Source organism: Leopardus geoffroyi, chromosome D4 (genome assembly GCF_018350155.1).
Source record: "Leopardus geoffroyi isolate Oge1 chromosome D4, O.geoffroyi_Oge1_pat1.0, whole genome shotgun sequence".
NCBI classification, from domain to species: Eukaryota; Metazoa; Chordata; class Mammalia; order Carnivora; family Felidae; genus Leopardus; species Leopardus geoffroyi.
Window position 1 is genome coordinate 94,378,704 of NC_059342.1, and position 20,371 is coordinate 94,399,074.

Genomic DNA, 20,371 nt, shown 5'->3' on the forward strand with positions numbered 1-20,371 from the left:
TGGACTGTAGGCCCTAGCTGGGTCTTGAGAGATATAGGGGGCTGGGGCTCTCCAGCTCTCCTCACCCCACAGATCCTGCCTGGGCCTCGTAGCTCACTTTCCCTAGAGCTTGGCTGGAGTCCAGAGAAGACCACTGGTGGCCCTGCCCCCTCTCTTCATGTGCAGGCTCCTTGCGAGCTTGGAGAGAAGTGGCCTCTGAACAGGATGGAATAGGGCCCCCAGCCCTGAGTCCTCAACCACTGCTGAGCATGGAGTGTGGCCTTGCTTCTAAGAATTGCTTCCTTAGGAAGTCTGTGAAGGCCACTTGGGATGCTCCCCCCACCCTGCCCACCAGCCCTGGCTTTTGATTGGTAGGAGGGCCAGCCCCCAGAGTCTGACATTTCCGGGGGCCCTGGCAGCCTGAGAGAGCCACCTGGGTCTGCTCTGGCTTCCTGTGAGGGCTGCCTGATCAGGACTCACAGGTCCTGGATTTCCAAGCTTGCATCTGGTGCCTGGAATTTTTTCCTGACTTCCTGTCTTACCCACTCCCCCCCCCCCCCCCCCCCCCCCCCCCACTGCCCCACTCCCTCAATCTTGGTTTTCTGGTCTGCTGCTCTCTTTGTGGCTTTTTCTCCCTCCCTCCCTCTCTGTTTCTTTCTCTTCCCTTTAGTATTTCTTTCTTTCTTTGTCCACCCCTTGCATTGCATTGTCCCTTGCATCACCTTTGTATTCATGTAACGTTTTCTTTTTCTTACTTTGCTCCCCTCCTCCCCTCCCAGCACGCCTGTCCTCCCTCTCCTCTCCCCTTTCTGTCAGTTTTACCTCATCCGGAGGAGTGTGGGGGCAGCTGAGCAAGTACAGTCAGGGAGATCCAGACATGTTCCTCCCTACCTCCCTATACCAGGGCTGGAGAGCAAGAGAAACCAGCCCTTCCAGAAGGCTCTCGCACTAATGGCTTGTAGGTTTCCATGGGCTGGCCCAGGCTAGGTCTGCAGTCCTGGGGCCAGCCCCCTTCTGTCCTCTTTATTTCCATTGCCGGTCTTAGCATGGTGGCCAGAGGAAGCTGGTTTAGGGGAGTGTGGGGTAGAAGTGGCCGACGTGGTGTGGGAGAATGGCTTCTTTCCTGCTGGAAACCCAGCATTCCCTTACACCAGTTACTGCTGACCCAGCCCTGGCCCTCATCTGCTCAGATGAGGGCTTTGCCATGCAACCTGTAGGAGGAGATGCAGAGGCCTCGCTGTTCCTGAGTGTTTGCCCCGGGGCCTAAGACAAAATGCTCAGGAGAGCCTAACCCAGACCCCAGTAGGCTTTGTGGAATCTGAGCATGAGTGTGCATCCTGCCTGTCTGCATGTGTGGCTTCTCCCTTCTAGAGGATCCAAAGGGAAAGACATCAACACCATCAAGTCCCTGAGAGTCCTGCGTGTCCTGCGGCCCCTCAAGACCATAAAACGGCTGCCTAAGCTTAAGGTGAGAGTGTGGATTTGGGGCTTGAGGAGTGTGCAGGGCTGTGTATACACGTGTGTGTGGATGTGCACGTACATGTGAGTGTAGGTCTAGACGTACGTGTATGGGTATTGTGCACATATGTACATGTAGTTATGCTTGTGAGTGTGTGCACGTGGGTGCATAGATGTGAGCGCATGTGTGTGTTGTGTGTACAAGGTTGCACTGCATGCGGGTATGCACACGCGTGTGTGTGGTATGCACATGAATGTGTGAGTGCACGTGTGCACGTGGAAGTAACCCTGTCTGGCTGCAGCTTCCACGTGGGGTGGGATGAGAGCGCTGAGGGAGGGCCCCTACTTGTGTTCTCGGATGGTGCGTTGTGTGAGCGGGTCAGGCTCTCTCAGTTCCGCGACTCCCCCGCAAGGAACGCTTAGTGTCAGTAGTGTTCTGTAAGGCTCTTCTTCCTCAAGCCGGCAGCAGACACGGTACAGGGAAGAAGGGGCTGCCGAGAGAAGCGGAGGGTCCCGGGGGACATGCAGGGAGGTAGGGGCTCTTGAGAAATGGTTGCTGGGCTTGGCCCTGAGGATGGGTGTGGCTGAGGTTCCGGATAAAGGAAAGAGTATGGACGCGAACACCTGGGGAGTTGTGTTAAAGTGTGATAGTCACTGAGCTTCCTCCTCACTGTGAAGAATGCTTTGGATGCTTAAACTCATTTACAGTGTTGTGAGCAGCGTGCGGATGTAACCCTTGCAGGCCCGAAGCAGTGTGGGGGTTGCAGAAGGCAGTTTGCTTGTAAAGGGGTGGACTGGGGCGGGGGGTGGCTGGAAGGCGGCCAAAGGCCCTCTGTGTCAAGCAGGGACCTGGACCCGGCCTGGGGGGTCAGGGGTGTCATGGACACCATGGAAGTGGGCAGTGGCTGCATTTGCTGAGGCAGCTGCTGGTGTCTGGACCGTGCCAGGCAGTGTCTTGAGGGATGGTTGTGGGTCTGCCTTTTTGCACAGCTGGAGCAGGATGGGGGGAGTCTCCTCAGCTCTGAGAAATAGGGAGCAGGGCCAGGGTCAGCAGTGCTGGGCATTCAGGGAAAGCCGAGCTTCTGGGTGGGGAAGAACCTGAGAAAAAGCTCTGGCGGTGGCAGTAACAGATGACAGAGTCACCTCTGGGCCATACCAAAACACACCAGAAGTCTCTGTCTTGGAGCTGGCCACAGCGTTGTTGCCTCTCTGCCCCATCTTGGCTCCCACCCGTGGGCAAAGTATGACCCACTGGCAGGCCGGGGTGCGGGAGCAGGGCTTGGCCGTGTCCCCGTCCACACTCCCTTCCCTCCCTGTCAGCCACCCCTGGCACACGCTGGCCTGGGCTCCAGGCTGTCCGTTTTTATGTAGCCTGACCCAGGCTTCCACCACCAGCTTCCCGTCAGGGTCCAGCCCGTCTGCCCAGGCCGCCTCCTCTAGCACCTGCTGCCCGCTCATCCCGTCCTGGGAGAGGCGGTGGTTAAGTCAGCGGGCAGCAGTTCCCTCCATGATTATGGCCTCGATGGTCCTCGGATACGGGGAGGCCCGGAGGTTCTGAGTTGAGCTCTCTCCCCCTCCAGGCCGTGTTTGACTGTGTGGTGAACTCCCTGAAGAACGTCCTTAACATCCTGGTTGTCTATATGCTCTTCATGTTCATATTTGCTGTCATTGCGGTGCAGCTCTTCAAAGGGAAGTTTTTCTACTGCACGGATGAGTCCAAGGGGCTGGAGAGGGACTGCCGGTAAGTCAGGCAGGGCTGGCAGTGGGGAGCCCAGTGAGGGCTCTGGGAGGAGCCTGCTTGGGGTCCACCAGAGAGCTGGGGGTGTGCCTCTGTCCCCAGGGTCACACTGGGACTTCTGGCTCATTCTCCTCAGCAGAGCTGGGGACCAGGCACTTGTGAGGGACATGCTCTTCCTGCCCATAGACATCAGGGAGCACATGGTGGGGGGGGGGTCACTGGGGTGTTGCTTGAGGGCTCTGCAAATCTTGGAGCTCTAGGCTAGACTCTACGATCAGAGGGGCTGCCCTATGCCTGGAGCTGCTTTCACCATCACTGCGAGGCCTCAGGCCTCTCTGGACCCCGCCCCACTCCAGAGCAAACAGGAGAGATGCCCTCAGGGAGGAACTAGGGGAAACGGAGGCGGGTGCTGGTGCGGGTGCTGAGCGAGGTGGTGTGGGCGGCTGCTTCTCCAGCCACAGGCAATGGCCCCAGCTGCCTCTGTTCATGTAATATTCTCTCGTGTAAATACACTACCACGAATTTACCCACTCTGTGACTGATGGGCATGGGGGGCATTTCCAGTCTGAGGCTCTTGTGAGCGGTGCTGTTGTGATTGTCCCAGTATGTGTCTGCTGGGAAGCACACACATGCAGTTCTAGGAGGTGTGCACACCTGGGGGTGAGACTGCGGGGTCGTGCACTGTGCTTGTGTTCAGCTTCTGCCGGTGCTGCCAGATGGGTGTGTAAAATCGCACTCCTGCCACATGGCTGAGAACTCCTGTACTGTGCACCAGGGGGTTCTTGGTGTGTTGCATCTTTGGATCTGTAGCCTTTCTCATGTTGGGCTGGTGGCATTTCTGGTGGTTTAATTTGGGCTGGGTGCCTCACCAGGTGATTGACCACTCCAGTATCCCTGGAAAGGGTCTATGCAAGCCCTTGCCTGTTTTCCCGTATGGATGTCTTTCACTTTCTGATTGATTTGTAGGAATTTTGTGAAGTCCTGGATAGGCATCCATTGCCAGATCTATGGATTATGTCTTCAAGGTCTTAGGGACGCCTGGGTGGCTCAGTTAGTTAAGTGTCCGATTTGATTTCGGCTCAGGTCATGATCTCACGGTTCGTGGGGTCGCGCGCTGCTGTACGCTGTACAGCCCTCAGGCTGTATGCTGACAGTGCAGAGCCTGCCTGGGATTCTCTCTCCCTCTCTCTCTGCCCCTGCCCCACTCACACATGTGTGTGCATGCACGCGTGCTCTCTCTCTCAAAAGAAATAAACATTTGAAAATTAAAAAGTAAAAAATAAAAAAGTAAAATAAAAATCTTGATTGTAATATAGTCCAATTTATCTCTCTTATGTTTAGTACTCTTTGTATCCTTTTCAGAAAATCTATACAAAGGTCAGGGAAATGCCCTGTTATGTTTTCCTCTAAAAGTTTTAGTTTTGCGTTTGACATTGAGATCTGTGATCTATCTGGAGTTGACTTTGTGTGTTAGGTGAGGTATGGATAAAAATAAGTTTTTCTGTAGATGGATATCCAGTTGACCCAGCACCATTTACCTGAAAAGACCATCTTTTCCCCATTCAGTGATATCCTTTGTTTTTACTGAGATAACAATTCTTACGAAGCATCCATTGAAAGTGAACAACTCAGTGACTTTTAGTATATTCACAGATGTTTGCAACCACCACCATAGTCAATTTTAGAACACTTTCGTAAGTTAAAAAAAAAAAAACCCACAGGGGCGCCTGGGTGGCGCAGTCGGTTAAGCGTCCGACTTCAGCCGGGTCACGATCTCGCGGTCCGTGAGTTCGAGCCCCGCGTCGGGCTCTGGGCTGATGGCTCGGAGCCTGGAGCCTGTTTCTGATTCTGTGTCTCCCTCTCTCTCTGCCCCTCCCCCATTCATGCTCTGTCTCTCCCTGTCCCAAAAATAAATAAACGTTGAAAAAAAAAAATTAAAAAAAAAAAAAAAACCCACAAAAAACCTCGTACCCTTTACTACCCACTAGCTCCCCATCTCCAACCCTAAGCAACCATGGATCTATTTTTTTCCTCTTTAGTTTTCTGTGTTCTGGATGTTTCATGTAAATGGAATCATAAATATGTGGTCTTTGGTGTCTCATCTCTTTCCTTTACCATCATGTTTTTGAGGTCACCCGTGCTGTAGTGTGTGTCAGAACTTCACTCCCTCTTGTGGTTGGATCTGATTCCGCTCTGCAGATAGATATGCCGCATTTTATTTATTCATTCATCTGTTGATGGACATTTGGGTGTTTCCATCTTTTGGCTATTGTCATTAATGCTTCTGTGAACATGTGTACAAAGTTTTTGTGTGGACAGATGTTTTATTTATTTATCTTTTAACGTTTATTTATTTTTGAGAGAGAGAGACACACAGCGTGAGCAGGGGAGGAGCAGAGAGAGAGGGAGACACAGAATCCAAAGCAGGCTCCAGGCTCTGAGCTATCAGCATAGAGCCCGATGCGGGGCTCGAACCCACAAACCATGAGATCATGACCTGAGACGACGTCTGCCACTCAACTGACTGAGCCACCCAGGCGCCTCTCATTTCTTTTGAGTGTATACTTAGCAGTGGAATTGATAGGTCATGTGGTAAATCTGTTTACCAGTTTCAGGGACTGACAGACTTCCAGTCGACTGACCCATTTTATATTCCTACCAGCAGTGTGGGAGAGTTCTGATTTCTCCATATCCTTGCCAACACTTGTTATTTTCCTTTTTAAAAATTTAATTATAGCCATCCAGTGGGTATAAAGTGATATCTCAATTCAGTTTTCATTTGCATTTCCCTGGTGACTCATCATGTTGAATATCTTTTCATGTGCTTATTGGCCATTTGTATATCTCCTTCGGAGAAATGTCTATTCAGATCTTTATCCATTTTTTAATTGGGTTATTTGTCTTTTTTGTAATTGATTATAATAGTTCTTTATATATTCTAGATTCAGGTCCTGTCAGAGAGAGGATGTTCAAATATTTGGTCCCATTCTGTGTGTTGATGATGTCTTTCAAGCACAAAAGCTTTACATTTTGATGAGGTCCAGTTTATCTACTTTTTTCTTTTATTGCTCCTGATTTTGGTATCATATGTAGCAATCCCTTCCCAAATCTTACGCCCCCTTGTGTTTTCTTCTAACAGTTTTCTAGCGTTAGCTCTTACCTTTAGGTCTTTGATCCTTTTTGAGTTGGATTTTGGACATGGAGTGAGGGAGGGGTCCAACTTCCTTCTTTTGCAAGTGGATACCCAGTTGTCCCAGCACCATCTGTTGATGGTGTTTCCCTCCATTGGGTGGGCAGCCCTTTCAAAAATCAGTTGGCCATAGACAAATGGGTTTATTTGGATCCTTTGTCTTTATCCTCTAACCTCCTCTACATTCTCATCTCCAGGGGTCAGTATTTGGATTATGAGAAGGAGGAAGTGGAAGCTCAACCACGGCAGTGGAAGAAATACGATTTTCACTATGACAATGTGCTCTGGGCTCTGCTGACACTGTTCACAGTGTCCACGGGAGAAGGGTGGCCCATGTGAGTGTTCATATGGTTCATTGTGTTTGATCGGGCTAGAGAAGAGGGGCAACTCGGACAGGGAGTCCCATACTCTGCATCTGTTTGTGTTTTAGTCACTCAGCAAATACCCCATAGGCTCTTGTATCTACCAGGTAAGACATAGCTCTGCCTTCCAGGAGTGGGGTGGCCTGGGAAGAGGAGGAGATTACACCAAAGCACAAAGCATAGTGATTTCCTGAAAGTCCTTTTTGAGTAGCTGAAGGTCAGAAGTGAATGGGGCTATTCAGCATCTCCCTGTGCTACTCCTCTGGCCTCAGTTAAGGGTAGACAGAAGGATGTATGTGTTCAGTTGCCACACTGGATAACAGGGAGGACCACCACTCAGAAGGTGGGATCAATGCTCTGACAGGTGGCCCAGGGCTTTCCAAAGGCAGGTGAGGCTGGGTATGAGCTGGTGAGCTGGGCATGAGCAGGCGTGAGCCGGGAGTGAGCAGGGCAGGGCACAACTCCTGGGCCTCCACCTCTCCTGGGGTTAGGACATTAGGCACTGGAGACCTCCCCTTGGTGGCTCTCCAACAGTCCTGAGTACAAACCCCATCAGTAAGGTAGCCCACCTCCAGGAGGTTGCAGTCCTGGGGGGTGGGGTGGGACAGGCTTTGGCCTGCCATGTTGAGCCTCCTTTTCTCTTGCCATCTCTGGGCTCAGGTATGGAAGCCTCACCTGTGATACAGGTCTTGACTTCCCCATGGGTCTGTACTCAGGGGTCCCCCTGACTCTTGGTGTTTGCTCTTGACACAGGGTCCTGAAACACTCTGTGGATGCCACCTATGAGGAGCAGGGCCCAAGCCCCGGGTACCGCATGGAGCTATCCATCTTCTATGTGGTCTACTTTGTGGTCTTCCCCTTCTTCTTCGTCAATATCTTTGTGGCCTTGATTATCATCACCTTCCAGGAGCAGGGGGACAAGGTGATGTCTGAGTGCAGCCTGGAGAAGAACGAGGTGGGTGGCTCCCTCTTCTGTCCCCTGTGCGTATGTACAGTGGACACTCTGCTGGGCTCGCTTGATGGGCAGCATGGGCAGGACCATTGGAAGCCAGTACAGCACAGAGAGAGACTGAGTGTGGGTGGTCAGGGCTGCCTGCGAGGATGAAGGAGACAGGCGTGGGTGCAGTGGGTGCTACAGTGTGGGGTTCTCCCCAGACAAGTTCTCAGTGCTCCTTTCTTTCCACACAGAGGGCTTGCATTGACTTTGCCATCAGCGCCAAGCCCCTGACACGGTACATGCCCCAGGACAAGCAGTCGTTCCAGTACAAGACGTGGACGTTTGTCGTGTCTCCGCCCTTTGAGTACTTCATCATGGCCATGATTGCCCTCAACACGGTGGTGCTGATGATGAAGGTGTGCGGGCCCAGTACGGGGGCAGTGGGTGACAGCTGGGTGTGAGAGAACTGTAGTTACATTTGACCATGTCCTGGTCAGCATGGGATGCCTATGGAAGCCAGCGCCATAGGTTGCGCATGGGCTGAGTTGGTGAGAATGTCCTAGGAGGAGACGGGGAGAGCAGGATGGGGTGTCCGTGTGCTGGGCAGGCGTGCAGTTCTCTCTGCATGCAGTGCTCTGGCAGAAGGTCAGGGTGATCCCTGGTGGGGTGTCTTGGGGCAGTTGAACCTATGGCCAATGGCACTCATTCCCCGTGTAGTTCTACAATGCACCCTATGAATACGAGCTGATGTTGAAATGCCTGAACATTGTGTTCACATCCATGTTCTCCATGGAATGCGTGCTGAAGATCATCGCCTTTGGGGTGCTGGTAGGTGCCTTGACTCCCTCTTGGCCTCTTGGTGGTCTGCATTGTGGCTCCCCATCTGTAGGGAGACCTGCAGAGACTTACAGCATGGAGCTGGTAATCCCCCAAGCCCCCAGAGGAAATGTGACCTTGTAGGGGCGCTGAGGAAGGGGCTGCTCTAATGCTCTCAGCTGCCTGAGCTCTGCCCCCAGCTCAGTTCCTGGAGACAGATGGAGCCAGATTCCTCCTCTCTGGACTCACAGCTCTCAGTCTGCACCTGCCCAGGCCCACAGGTGTTTACTTACCCAGCTGTGGTGTCCCACCTGGGGTGGCCCATCTGTCCCTTTGCCCCTTTCTTGATTAGGAGCCACGTCTTGCAACTCCTTGCCTGGCAGAAACCCTCACCAGCCACTAGCAGTAACTGCCCTTTTTTCTCTCTAGAACTATTTCAGAGATGCCTGGAATGTCTTTGACTTTGTCACTGTGTTGGGAAGTATTACTGATATTTTAGTAACAGAGATTGCGGTAAGTAGCATTTCCTGTCCCTCCTCGAGGGCCCCAGCGTGATTTCCTTCTAGGTGGTGCTCCCTCAGTGTGCCTCCAGGTCCTAAGTGTTAGCTCCTCTTCTCTTGCTAGAGTTCCCCAGGAGCCCCTGGAAAGAAGGAGTCTCCTCTCCAGAGGTGGAGTTGGGGACTGAGGACTGATTGAAAAAAAAATGCTTTTTCTTGGATAAGAAAGTGGTTCCCAAAAGGTCTTCCAGTTTGGTGGCCTGAGAGCCACCTGGGAGCTCCATGGTAACAACTGACCAGGAAGACAAGAGTCTTTTAAATCTGTGTGTGTCTAACAAATCTAACAATTTGGCACCAAAATTACATAAACTAAAATCAACAAGAATATAGGATATTTTAAAATACCAGGTTTGTTTTACATGTTTGTACGTGTGTGTATAAATAAAACTAGACAATCTCATTCATGTTAAACATGCATGGATTATATGTAAAAACTGACCAAGTGCTAGAATATAAACTTGTCTCAACAAATTTCAAAGAATCTGAATCATAAAGCAATATTCTTTGAGTACAGTGCTTTCTCTTAGAATTAAATGGCAAAAAAATCTCATCTCTGTCTTATGTTGAATTCTCTAGGAGCATCACCTGAGATGGGGTGCTTGTACAAATCATTTCTTAGGAAGTAGTCCCAGGCAAAACCATTAGAGAGTGGATTGGGGAACTGATGGGTAAGAGAAGGAGGACCAGAAATGTATCTGGAGCCAAGTTGGGGGTGAATTTGGCTCATCCCTCACTGGGGGTGGTCGCACTTCAGAGCTGCAAACCTCTTCCTCTGTACCTGTTAGTGCTCAGCTAAGGGCTACGGCTGGAGGTGTTAATGGTCAGACACCTCCGGCTCTTCTGAGTATACCCCGTGTGCAGGCAAAGCAGGCTCTGGCACCTGCTGGGGGTGCAGGAATGTCAGATTCCATGGTAACAGGGCCACACGGTGCCCGTTCAGTGGTAACAAGTGTCTGCTGTGCCACCCTGGCTCTGCTCAACTCTTGTACACACCTCACACTGGGTTTACTTCACTCATTCTTCAGGATGGTGCTGGTCACCATCTCTGGAAGAAGAGGGTTGGTAACCAGCTGGAGTTGATCTGAGTTAAGTTGATATTCATTAACTCATTCTTCCTCTGACCCTTTTGAGGTCCCCTGAATGGTGGCCATCTGCTGCTCTGGTTGCTGGCCTGGTAGGTGGCCCACACTGTCATCCACTGTAACCTAAGTCCCTGCTTGCCATACTTGTGCTCCAGCTGCCGTGGTAGTCCAGTCATAGTTAAGACTGGTCATAGAAACACCTAGAAAGGCCCCAGTGAACCTCCTGATGTCCAGATAGACTTCTTCCTGCCCCTATGTACTGGTAGCTCTGCCCTTCTCAATAACCAGCATATGGGGCACCTGGGCAGCTCAGTCAGGTAAGTGTCTAACTCTTGATTTCTGCTCAGGTGATGATCTCACAGTTGTGAGATCAGTCCCTGAGTTGGGCTCAGTGCGGTGTGTGGAGCCTGCTTGGGATTCTCTCTCCTCTCTCTCTCTCTCTCTCTCTCTCTCCCCCTTCCCTGTTCTCTCTGTCTCAAAAAGTAAACAAACAAACAAGCAAACATAAAACAAAGAATAACCAGCATCAAATACCCTGGCCAGTATGGAAACTATGCTCTGCCTGTTGTTCTTAAGGCATGTTCCACAGTGGAAGCTTTCCCTACTCCTTGAGCCAGGACCTCTAGATTTGCCATACCTAAACTTGGGGAGAGGGAGCACAAAGTCTGCCCTCAGTAGCTGGAGTGATACTGAGAGGGGCTACCCTGACTTCTACCCCTTGCTTCCTGGGTCTGGGCATTTTACCAGTTGGGCACCCAGTACCACCTCTTGGCCATCAGTTCATCTTAAAGGACAACATCCCAACCCCTTGAGGTATATAGCACCAAGCCAGCATTTAATCTGTGCCTTTAAGAGTCTGTTTCAACATTTTATCAGGTTAGCATCTCCTGAATGATGTTGAATATGATATGGATCCTGAGTCATGTGTCCTTTGTAGCTCCTGTGCTTATGCTGAGCTGATGTTATGTGGAATCCCATGTTGATGAATCTCTGATACTAGCGTAGGCCAAGGTATTCCGTCAGCAAAGACGAACCCACACCCAGGATATGAGTGATCCCACTTGAGATAAATCACTGCCGTTTCCAGGTGAAAGGATTCCCATGTAAGCAACTTAGTACCAAGGGGCTGATTGACAGCCTGAAGTGTGGTACGCTGTAAAGGCCTAGCTGACTTCTGCTCATAGCAGGCTGGATGTTCAGCAGCGGCCATGGCTGGATCAGCTTTGTTGAGAGGGAGCCCAGCTGGGTGGCTCAGGCACAGCCTTCATCTCAGCCACCACAGTCACTTCATTCATGGATCTACTGTATAAACACTGGGGCTGGTGAGGATGGAGGCTGGCTGTTACCTGTTGGGCAAACAATCTCAGGAGCTGGTTCTTAGTGCCCCTACAGCTGTGGATGCTCTGGTGGACCTGGTTGTGTATTACAAGGACCTGCACGTCACGTACATTCCCCAGGCCCATCCAGCCTTTCCCCAAACTTTGTTCTTTCTGGAGTCCTGACAAGGCTTTAGCTCTTGCCACAGGTCCCTGTAGTCCATACCACAGGCAACTTCTTTCTCCATAGACACCATGGCTGATGAGGTACCCAGAGCACCACCCAGAGCTCTGCTTCACCACTGCCTTTAAGGTTGTCTCTGTGTGGGACTCTACTGAGGCTGCACCAATTTATTGAGCCAACTGCTCCATAAATCAGGTTGGCTATAGTGATCATCCCATGATTCACTGGGGTCAGGGTGAGCTCAGGAAGACAGAGTTGCAGCAAAGGTGAGACGTCTGAGGCACTGGGCCACCTGTCATATGACTGTGCCTTCTAGACATGCTTGGGTTCGGCCCTGGATGCAGCACTTCTGTCATATGCAGGATTGATGGCGGGCCTGCTACATATACTCATAAGGAGAAGCTTTGGTACCATAGGCCCTGTTGTTTCATGGTCAGATGCAGTCTCCATCCAGGGCCCAGTATCCAGGAGTAGCCCTCTCATTGGTGATGTCTGTAGCAGATGACATGGCCTTGTTCCAGAATCCTAGGTCTTTGCATTGGCTTTTCTGTGTAGGCTTTCCAGCGACTCCACACAGTGTCTTTATCTACCACAGATACCCCAGCACTGTGGAATCTGTTGCATTTTATGGTCCAAGGTATAGTGCTCCTGGTACTGCAGCATGGATCTGCTAGAGACCCCTCTCTTGCTCTGAAATCTCTCAAAGCCGGCAGCTTTGTGTCACCTGATAAATAGGTCACAGCAGTATTTCCTTTGTGGTAAATGCCATCTCTGAAACCCAAGGAAGCCTATGAGAAGTAGGAAGTGTGAGGTGTGATAACTGATTTGTCTTTTACCTTGGGACCCATGTCCTGACATGGCTCATACCACTGATTATAGTAGTCTTATGTGTTAGGTTTCCACCTAAAATATAAGGAAAGATTATTCCAATCCTAAACAAATTCTTCCAGTGAATAGAAAAAGAGTGAACATTCCCTATTTGTATGAGACTAGTATAATCTTGATACTAAAACTTTTTAATTGAGTATAATATGGGAAGATCATAATCCACACTCATTAATGTAGATACAGACACATCAGAAAGTCTAATTTACATTAACAGATCAAAGGACACTGTTAATGTGATTCTGTCTTGGCTCCAGAGAAGATGTATGGTGAAACTCAAATTGTATTCATTTTAGAAATTATTGGTAATCTAGGAATTACTGACTTGATGAAGAGAATTTACCAAAAAAATCCTATGCAAACATCATATAATGGTTAAATTTGGAAACAATTCCCTTTAAAATCAGAGAAGGGCAATGATATTTGTAAACACTACTTCTTTTCAACATGGAACTTCAGGTCCTGGTCAGTTAAATAAATTGAATGTTAGCTCCACGAAGACAGAGGTTTTTGCCTGTTTGGTTCACTGCCATATTCCAGGACTTAGAATAGTGTGTGACACTTTAGGTATTCAGTAGACACTTGTTGAATGAATAAGACAAGAAAAATAAATAAAATGTCTAAGTATTAGAACAGGAATAGGCAAAGCTGTCATTATTCCCAGATAACGTTATTAGCTATTGATGAAATCTGGAAAAATGTAACACTGATAAAGAGTGTTTAGGATGGTTGCTGAGTAGATTACCTGAGTGAGTAGTTGACTGCATGCCATTACAGCATTAGCAGTCCTGACAGTAAACCTAACAGCATACGTACGCAAGGTCTATGTATGGAAAAGTCCTAAACCTCAGTGAAAGATAGTAAAGAAGACTTAAGTAGATGGTGTTCTATTGCACAGTAAATAATTAGTGTCAATCTCAGAGATAATTTTGTCCAGATTGATATGTAGGTTCAATGTAATTTCAATAAGAATACCACTGATTTTTTTTGTTTGTTTGTTTTGGAAATTGACAACTTGCTTATAAAACTCATCAGAGATAGCAAAGGCACCCAAATACTCAAGATATGTAAGAAGCAGAAGGTGCTGCTGCAGCTGTGGGTTGGGGGTACAGTTCCCATCAATGATAAGACTTATTATAAAGCGAGAACATTAAGAATATGGAGCTGACACAGGGATAGTAAATAAGCCAATGGACAGAATCAAGAGTTTAGAATCAAAATCACTCGTGTATGAAAACTTGATGTATGACCCTGTTACTTAATGGGGAGACAGTTCAATAATTGATGTGGGTATAATGACTATCCATATCAGGAAAACCAGAAATTGAATCTTCACACCATTTACAAAAAAAAAAAAAATCTATTTCAAATGGATGAAAATACTTAAATATAACAGGGAAAACTTTAAAACTCTTAGAAGAAAATACAGGAGATTATCTTTAAGACCTTGGGATAGGGACTGTTTGCATAAGCAAAATATACGAAGCACCAGCCATAACTGAAAAAATTTTTCTATAAAATAAAAAGTTTCTGTTTATCAAAAGAAGAAACGACAGTCCATTAACAGGGAGGGGTTGTTTGCATTACATTCCTTCATTTATCCGTTATAAATATTTATGCACTGCCTGTCATGTGCTAAGAAGTATTCTAAGTGCAGGGACAAAAGATGAAAATCTCTGCTCTTCTGGAGTTTCGTTCCATTGAGAAAGACATGGGTTTTAGACCACGATAGGCCCTGGGAGAAGGCACAGCAGAGAAGGGGTATGAGACATGGCAGGGGTGGGGGTGGTTCCAGGCTTTGATGTCTGTGTGTCCAGACAAGATGTCACTGAGATGATGACTTCCAAGCAAAGATGTCCGGGTTTGTGAGGAAGCTGAGCAGGGGACGTCGGGGAGCAACACCAAGCCCTGCACCCACCCTATGCCTGCACTCACAAGGGAGGATGTGGGCACACAGCCACAGCAGCAGTGTGGACAGAGGAGATGGGGGGCAGGGAAGACCTTGCAGCTGGAGTAAATTTTGGTTTATGTTGTGAGTGAGTAGGAGGATTTGGAGGGTTTTGTGAAGAGGAGTGACATGATTTGGCTTTTTAGACCAGACCTCTGGCTGCTCTGTTGAGGACACAGTGCAGGGCACAAGCAGAAGCAGCTAGACAACTTAGGGCTGTCTTCGTTTGGGCTATCCCAGGTGGACCCCAAGACAGGTGATCCCCAGGAATTCCAGGGGAGTGATGGAGTGGGCCAGGGAAGGGTGGCATCCAATACAAGGTGCTATGAAGTCAGTTAGCATTGTGGGTCCTAATGGGGAGCTCTAAGCCTTAGTTACCCGAGCAAGTGCAAGTGACTGGGGTATTTTTCACCAAGTGCTGTCTGCCACTGGTTGAAGGCTGGTGGCAGGAGGGGGAGAATTCTCAGGAAAAATAGATGTAGATGCTGACAACTGAGTATCGGCCCTGTGGGGATGAGTGCCATGAGCATCACTGCAGAGAGCCCAGCAGAGGGACTGGGTGTTTGGGCTAAGGCGAGAGACTGTCATTCTGGATGTATTTTCCGGGAGAGCTGTAGATGGACCAAATGTGGGTGTGACAGTTGAGGCAAGAATGACATCAAAGTCTAAGCACTTGGAAAACGGGTTGTCATTAATGAGAATGGAAAAGAATGTGGGTGGAACAGGTTTGTTGTGGACAGTCAGGATGCAATTTGTGCATGTTAGATTTGAGTTGCCTGGTGGCCTTCTCAAAGGAATTGTCCAAAAGGTAGTTGGACAGATGGGCCTGGAGTTTGGAGGAGAGATTCATGCCAGTGGCGTAAGATTGGGAATCATGAGCATATAAGATGGTATCAGATCCATGAGACTGAATGAGGTCAGTAAAGGAGAGAAAAGAATGAGCTATTGAGGTCTGCGATGTGCCAACACGTAGTGACAAAGGCATAGCTGGAGGACAGAGAAGTTTTCCAAACCACTAGCAAAGGTTAGTGTCCAGACTCTGCAAGGCTTTTCTGTGATCAGTAAGAGAAAAGTGAGTGACCAAATTAAAAAATGAGCTGAAGGTATTTTAATAAGAAACAGAAATGGCCAGGGGTACCTGGGTGGCTCAGTCAGTTAAGCGTCCAACTTTAGCTCCTGTCACGATCTCGTGGTCTGAGAGTTCAAGCCCTGCGTTGGGCTCTGTGCCGGCAGCTCAGAGCCTGGAGCCTGCTTCAGGTTCTGTGTCTCCCTCTCTCTCTCTGCCCCTCTCCTGCTCAAGCTCTGTCTCTCCTCTCTCTCTCTCTCAAAAATAAATAAACATAAAAAATCTTTAAGAAAAAAGAAACAGAAATGGCCAATAAACACAGGAAAAGGTGCTCAAGCTTACTTGTGATCAAAGAAATGTAAAGTGAAATGATACTGAGATATCATTTCACACCCGCTGGTTTGTCAAACAGGAATTCTGACCATGCCAATGGTTAGCAAGGAAGTGGGACATCCAGAACCTGCACAGTACTGCGGGGGTGTCTGTTGGGCAACCTCTTTGGAAAGGTGTGGCAGTCCCTAGAAAGTTGAACATATGCATGCAGCTCAGCACCTTCTCTCTTAGGGACATATGCCAGAGCGCATCTGGGCTGGTGACCTGGGGCCACTGCCACACACGTTTGTGGCAGTGTTGTTTTCAGTAGCAGCAGAATGCACCAATTGTCACGATACAATAACATAGGGAAGCCCACGCACGCTGTGAGTATGAGGGTGACCTCCATGTCCAGAGAGGTGCTTCTCACAAACAAGGTTGGCTCACCATGGCTTAAAAGTTTGTCCAAGTCCAAAAAGGCTGCGCACAGTATCGTCCCGTTTTACAAAGGTTAAGAACGGTCAAGTAAAATGCATTTTAAGAGTTTGTGGTAAGACAGTAAAGAGAAGCACTTATTAACAAGAATTAAGGGCAGCTACTATGTCCAGGCAGCAGAAAGGGAGACAGGATGGGCTTCAAAGGTAATGGTGACATTCTTGTTTTTTTAAGCTGGGTGAAGGATATATGGTTTTTTTATTTTTCTTTAAAATGCGTCTACACACATTTAGACATATTCTTTTGTTTATGTGGCATGCTTCACGGCTTTCAAAAATTAATAATCCAAATAATCTGGGCAAAAGTCCAAGGGTTCTCATTTAACACAAAAACGGAGGTTCTTATGTGCCACCAACTGTTGGTGTTGAGACATTGCCCAAGTGTTTCTCATCCAGAAATAGTTTGCACTATTGTGGTGTCTGGGAGGAGCAAGCTGGCTGCTGATCCCCGCAGGCCTCCTCCTTGGACACACGTATCTTTGTTTCCCGGATAAAGGGATCCAAACATTGAGCTCCCAGGACACAGCTCTGGGGGTTTCTTCATGTGTATGCGTCCTTGCCAGAGAGGGCAGACTGATGAGAGGGCATCAAGGGTGGGGCGTGCCAGTCGTGCAGAGAGCACGATGCCTTCTAGGGGGGCCTCCCCCTCAGAAGAGGCCCACACACAAGGCAGGGGCCTTCTGCAGTGCAGGTGGCCGGAGTAGCCCAGTCTCTGACTTCAAGTAAGCCCACCATGGCCGCTCCCAGCAGCCTCTGATGCCCAGCAGGGCTGACGGTAGGGCTGAGAAGCCACTTGGCTTGGAAGCTCCACTGTGCCCTGACCACTAGCACTCTCAGAGCTCAGTCCATCACCCTGTCCTGCCTAGAGGAGAAAAGATGAAAGGAAGCCGTCGTGTGGATTAGTGGTGTCTTTATTTATTTTTTCATCTGTAGTCACTTCATATGTTACTTTGTGAATGTACTTTTTTTTCCTTAGGCAAAAATATGAGTGTCAGTTCCCACCACCAAGTTAACAATCAAAACAGAGCAATAGTCTTAACCAGGGTTATGTAGAGAGCGTTCCCAAGCAAGCATAAAACTGACATTGATTTCTTTGCCTGGAAATAAAAAAAATAAGTGTCTGTGAGTCATCTTTGGATTTGCATTACAAACAGGAATGCAAATGAATGCCACCCTGTCTGCATAACTTACAGATTTCAAAAATATGTTTTGATTTGATGCATTTTAAGCAGAATATGCAAAGTTTACTAAAATCCTAAAATTTTCCAGTTAAGTATTCAAAGTTTAAGTTTTTGCTTGTGTTGATGACTCATTTTCTCTTTTGTTTTCTGTTTTTGTTCTTGATTTACCTTAACCTACCTGCTGACTCACGCCATCCAACCAACATACAATGCGAAAACCATGTCTCCGTCTGTATGTTGCGCACCTGCTGCTCAAACATCCCAATTTGTAAATAATACGCAAATATCCATCCATGAAAACATCACATATAGGAAACGGTTGGTTTCGTGACTTTAAACGGTTCTTAAAATCCTTGCTTTGCTTGCTGTGCTCCTGCTCTTTCTTCCATTTCCTGTGACCCCTAGCCACTGCCTTCCTGAGGTGTGTGGTCAGAGTCTGGCGGTACCCATTCCCTCTGGCCTCTTCTCCTCAGCTCTGGGGGTCCAACAGGGCCTTCTGAAGACCCTCCCGGGAGCCATTTGATTTCAGGAACTGGCTTTGGGTCTAGAGAGGAGGGAGGGTCTTCTTGAGTGAGGCGGGCAAGTGGCCAGTCAGTTTTTCCTGTTGGGATTCGCTCAAAATTGGAGGGGTTTAGTAGGACATGAGTTTGGACCTGATCCTGTAGAGTCCATGGTTTCTCTTGCAACATTTCCCTTCTGTCTGTCCCCATCATGCGAACAGACAAGGTCAGTTCTCCCAGTGGCCTCTGATGATGTCTCCTGGAGCGTTCTTCCCAGACCTGCCCTTTTATAGGGAATCCTCCCCGGGGCTCAGGGCTGGCGGGGATTTGAGATTCTGTCTACATGATTCAGCAGGGGTTGTATAAGGCCTGACCGAGTAGGAAGAGGGGGTCTGCCCCCGGAGACAGTGGAACACAGGGCTTGTGCATGCAGGCATCGCTGATCCTTGTCAGTGTGTGCCCTTGGTCAGAGAGCTTGTGTGGAGTGCAGGCGGCGTGAACTGGGGCTTTCTCCCAGGCCTTTAGGGATGTTTGAGAGGAGAGCGGTTACCAGGAACAGAGGCTGTGACTGGAAATTCACATAAAATAGCAAATATTTGAAATTCCTATTACAGAAAGTCAGTGTTGGTGATAAAGTATTTCACAATTGGAGCAGAAAAGCTTGAGTTTTGAGAAAACGCCATTAGCTGCCACAGAAATCCCAAGCAGTGTGTTCCGCGTGGGCTTCGACCCACTCAGGCCTGTTCACAGCCCTGCCCTGTCTGTGCGGGAAGAGCACCCCCTTTGTGCTCCCCCTCTTCGTTCGGAGTGCACGCCTCACCTGACATGCTGGATATGCAGGGCTTTCCTTTCTTTTCTTCATCATCGTCACGTGGGAAGCAAGGAGGGGAGCAGTTTGTTCCACGCTAGCTGGGCCTCAGCGCCAGCGTGGAGTGTGGCCCCCAGCTCACCTGCACAGGTCACGCTGCTGTGACCCTGACTCGAGGCTTGACGGTGGGTGCAGGGGATGCCAGTCTGGGCCTGGGGCCAGTTAATAACCCTTTGTGGGGGGCATGTTTCACAATGCCTGGCGCACTTTTAAATCCCTTTCCTCAGTGATTCCTCACTGGGCATGATGTCCTAATGTCTCTGTCTTGTGAATGAGGAAGCAGGGACTCCAAGGAGCTAGGAACAGTATACCCTCAAGATGATCAGCTAGTACGTAAAGGGATGTGGTGATGCATCTTTGGGGTGCTCTAGACCCTTTGTGATGTAGAGGCAGAGTAAGGAAACAGTAGGTAAAGTAGTAGGTTGTCCCTGGTGTGACAGAAACCATGGACTCTGGTAGGATAAGGCAGGCTGTGTCCACCTCCAAAGGGTTCGCTGGGGCCAGAGGTGACTATGCGCAGCCACGGGGAGGCTGCCGTGTGCTTGCTGCCCCGCCCTCCCGCATGCAGTCCGCATGGTGGTTCCTGGCAGCTCCCACCCCGGGTGCAGCCACAGTGTGCTCAGCCTGCCACGCTGCGCTTGGAGTGTCTGTGGCTGCTGTCACCATCCGTCCTCATGGCTCTCAGGGCTGTCTGTCTGTTGCCATCCCCACCCCTCTCCTGGGTGCCCACTGGAGCCCTGAGAAAAGGAGTCTGGGAGGGGGTGGGGTGGGAACTTGAGTCTCAACAAAATATAGTCAGTGACTTGTTGAATGTTGCATTTGTGCATTAAGTAATTTGGGTGAATAATGCCTTTCCCTGCCTTGTTTGTCTTCCAACCCTTCTTTCTCACCCAGAAGCCTATATTTTTCCCAGTATCTTCAGGAAATCTTCTGGTCTATGCCCGTGGCCTGAGTAGAGTGCTTTGGGCCGGGAAGGATGCTGACTGTGTTATAAGTCTTGGCCTCTCCAGACCCAACTGAGCAGACGGTTTCAAAGTAGAGACCTTAGGAGAGGCCAGGCACTTGGAAGCCCCCTCCCCTTCCTCTGATTTATTGTCTTGTACAAAGGATTTCCTGGCACTGTAGACAGAGTCCCCCTCCCATCCTTGTGCCCGTCCTCCTGAGGTGCTGGCTCATTTGAGAGTCCTGGGGCCCATGGAGTGAGTGTGGGTGCTTCTCAGCCATCCTGTACCACTGAAATTCTCTCTCCCCAGCACAGCAGGTGAGGGAGCTGTAGGCAAAAAACTTGTGTACACTCCAGGGTCACACCCTGCCGTCCCCTTCTGCCTTCTTGCTGATCTGGACCACAGTTGGCACCTCCTGCAACTGCCAGACCTCCCACCCCATGACTCCCATATCCAGCCCTCCGGCAGAGGCAGTCCAGAGTCTCCAGCCGCCCTGGTGGAAACCAAGGGAGCAGACAAGGGCTGGGTTGGGGCCGCCGTTCACAGAAGTAAGA

General features: G+C 49.3%; 1 protein-coding gene across 20 annotated transcripts in view; it reads left to right on the forward strand.

Annotated features, from left to right (window-relative positions):
- CACNA1B (calcium voltage-gated channel subunit alpha1 B) overlaps positions 1 to 20,371 on the forward strand; it is a 193,118-nt gene that overhangs the window by 137,448 nt on the left and 35,299 nt on the right. For 13 of the 20 annotated variants that reach the window (XM_045470209.1, XM_045470208.1, XM_045470226.1 and 10 more), the window contains 8 exons: positions 1,351 to 1,447; positions 3,018 to 3,178; positions 6,563 to 6,700; positions 7,481 to 7,682; positions 7,916 to 8,080; positions 8,382 to 8,492; positions 8,910 to 8,993; positions 17,818 to 17,823. In XM_045470209.1, coding sequence (XP_045326165.1) covers positions 1,351 to 1,447; positions 3,018 to 3,178; positions 6,563 to 6,700; positions 7,481 to 7,682; positions 7,916 to 8,080; positions 8,382 to 8,492; positions 8,910 to 8,993; positions 17,818 to 17,823 — 964 coding nt within the window. The remainder of the gene's footprint in view (positions 1 to 1,350; positions 1,448 to 3,017; positions 3,179 to 6,562; positions 6,701 to 7,480; positions 7,683 to 7,915; positions 8,081 to 8,381; positions 8,493 to 8,909; positions 8,994 to 17,817; positions 17,824 to 20,371) is intronic. The other 7 variants (XM_045470212.1, XM_045470217.1, XM_045470216.1 and 4 more) reach the window with 1 other exon arrangement.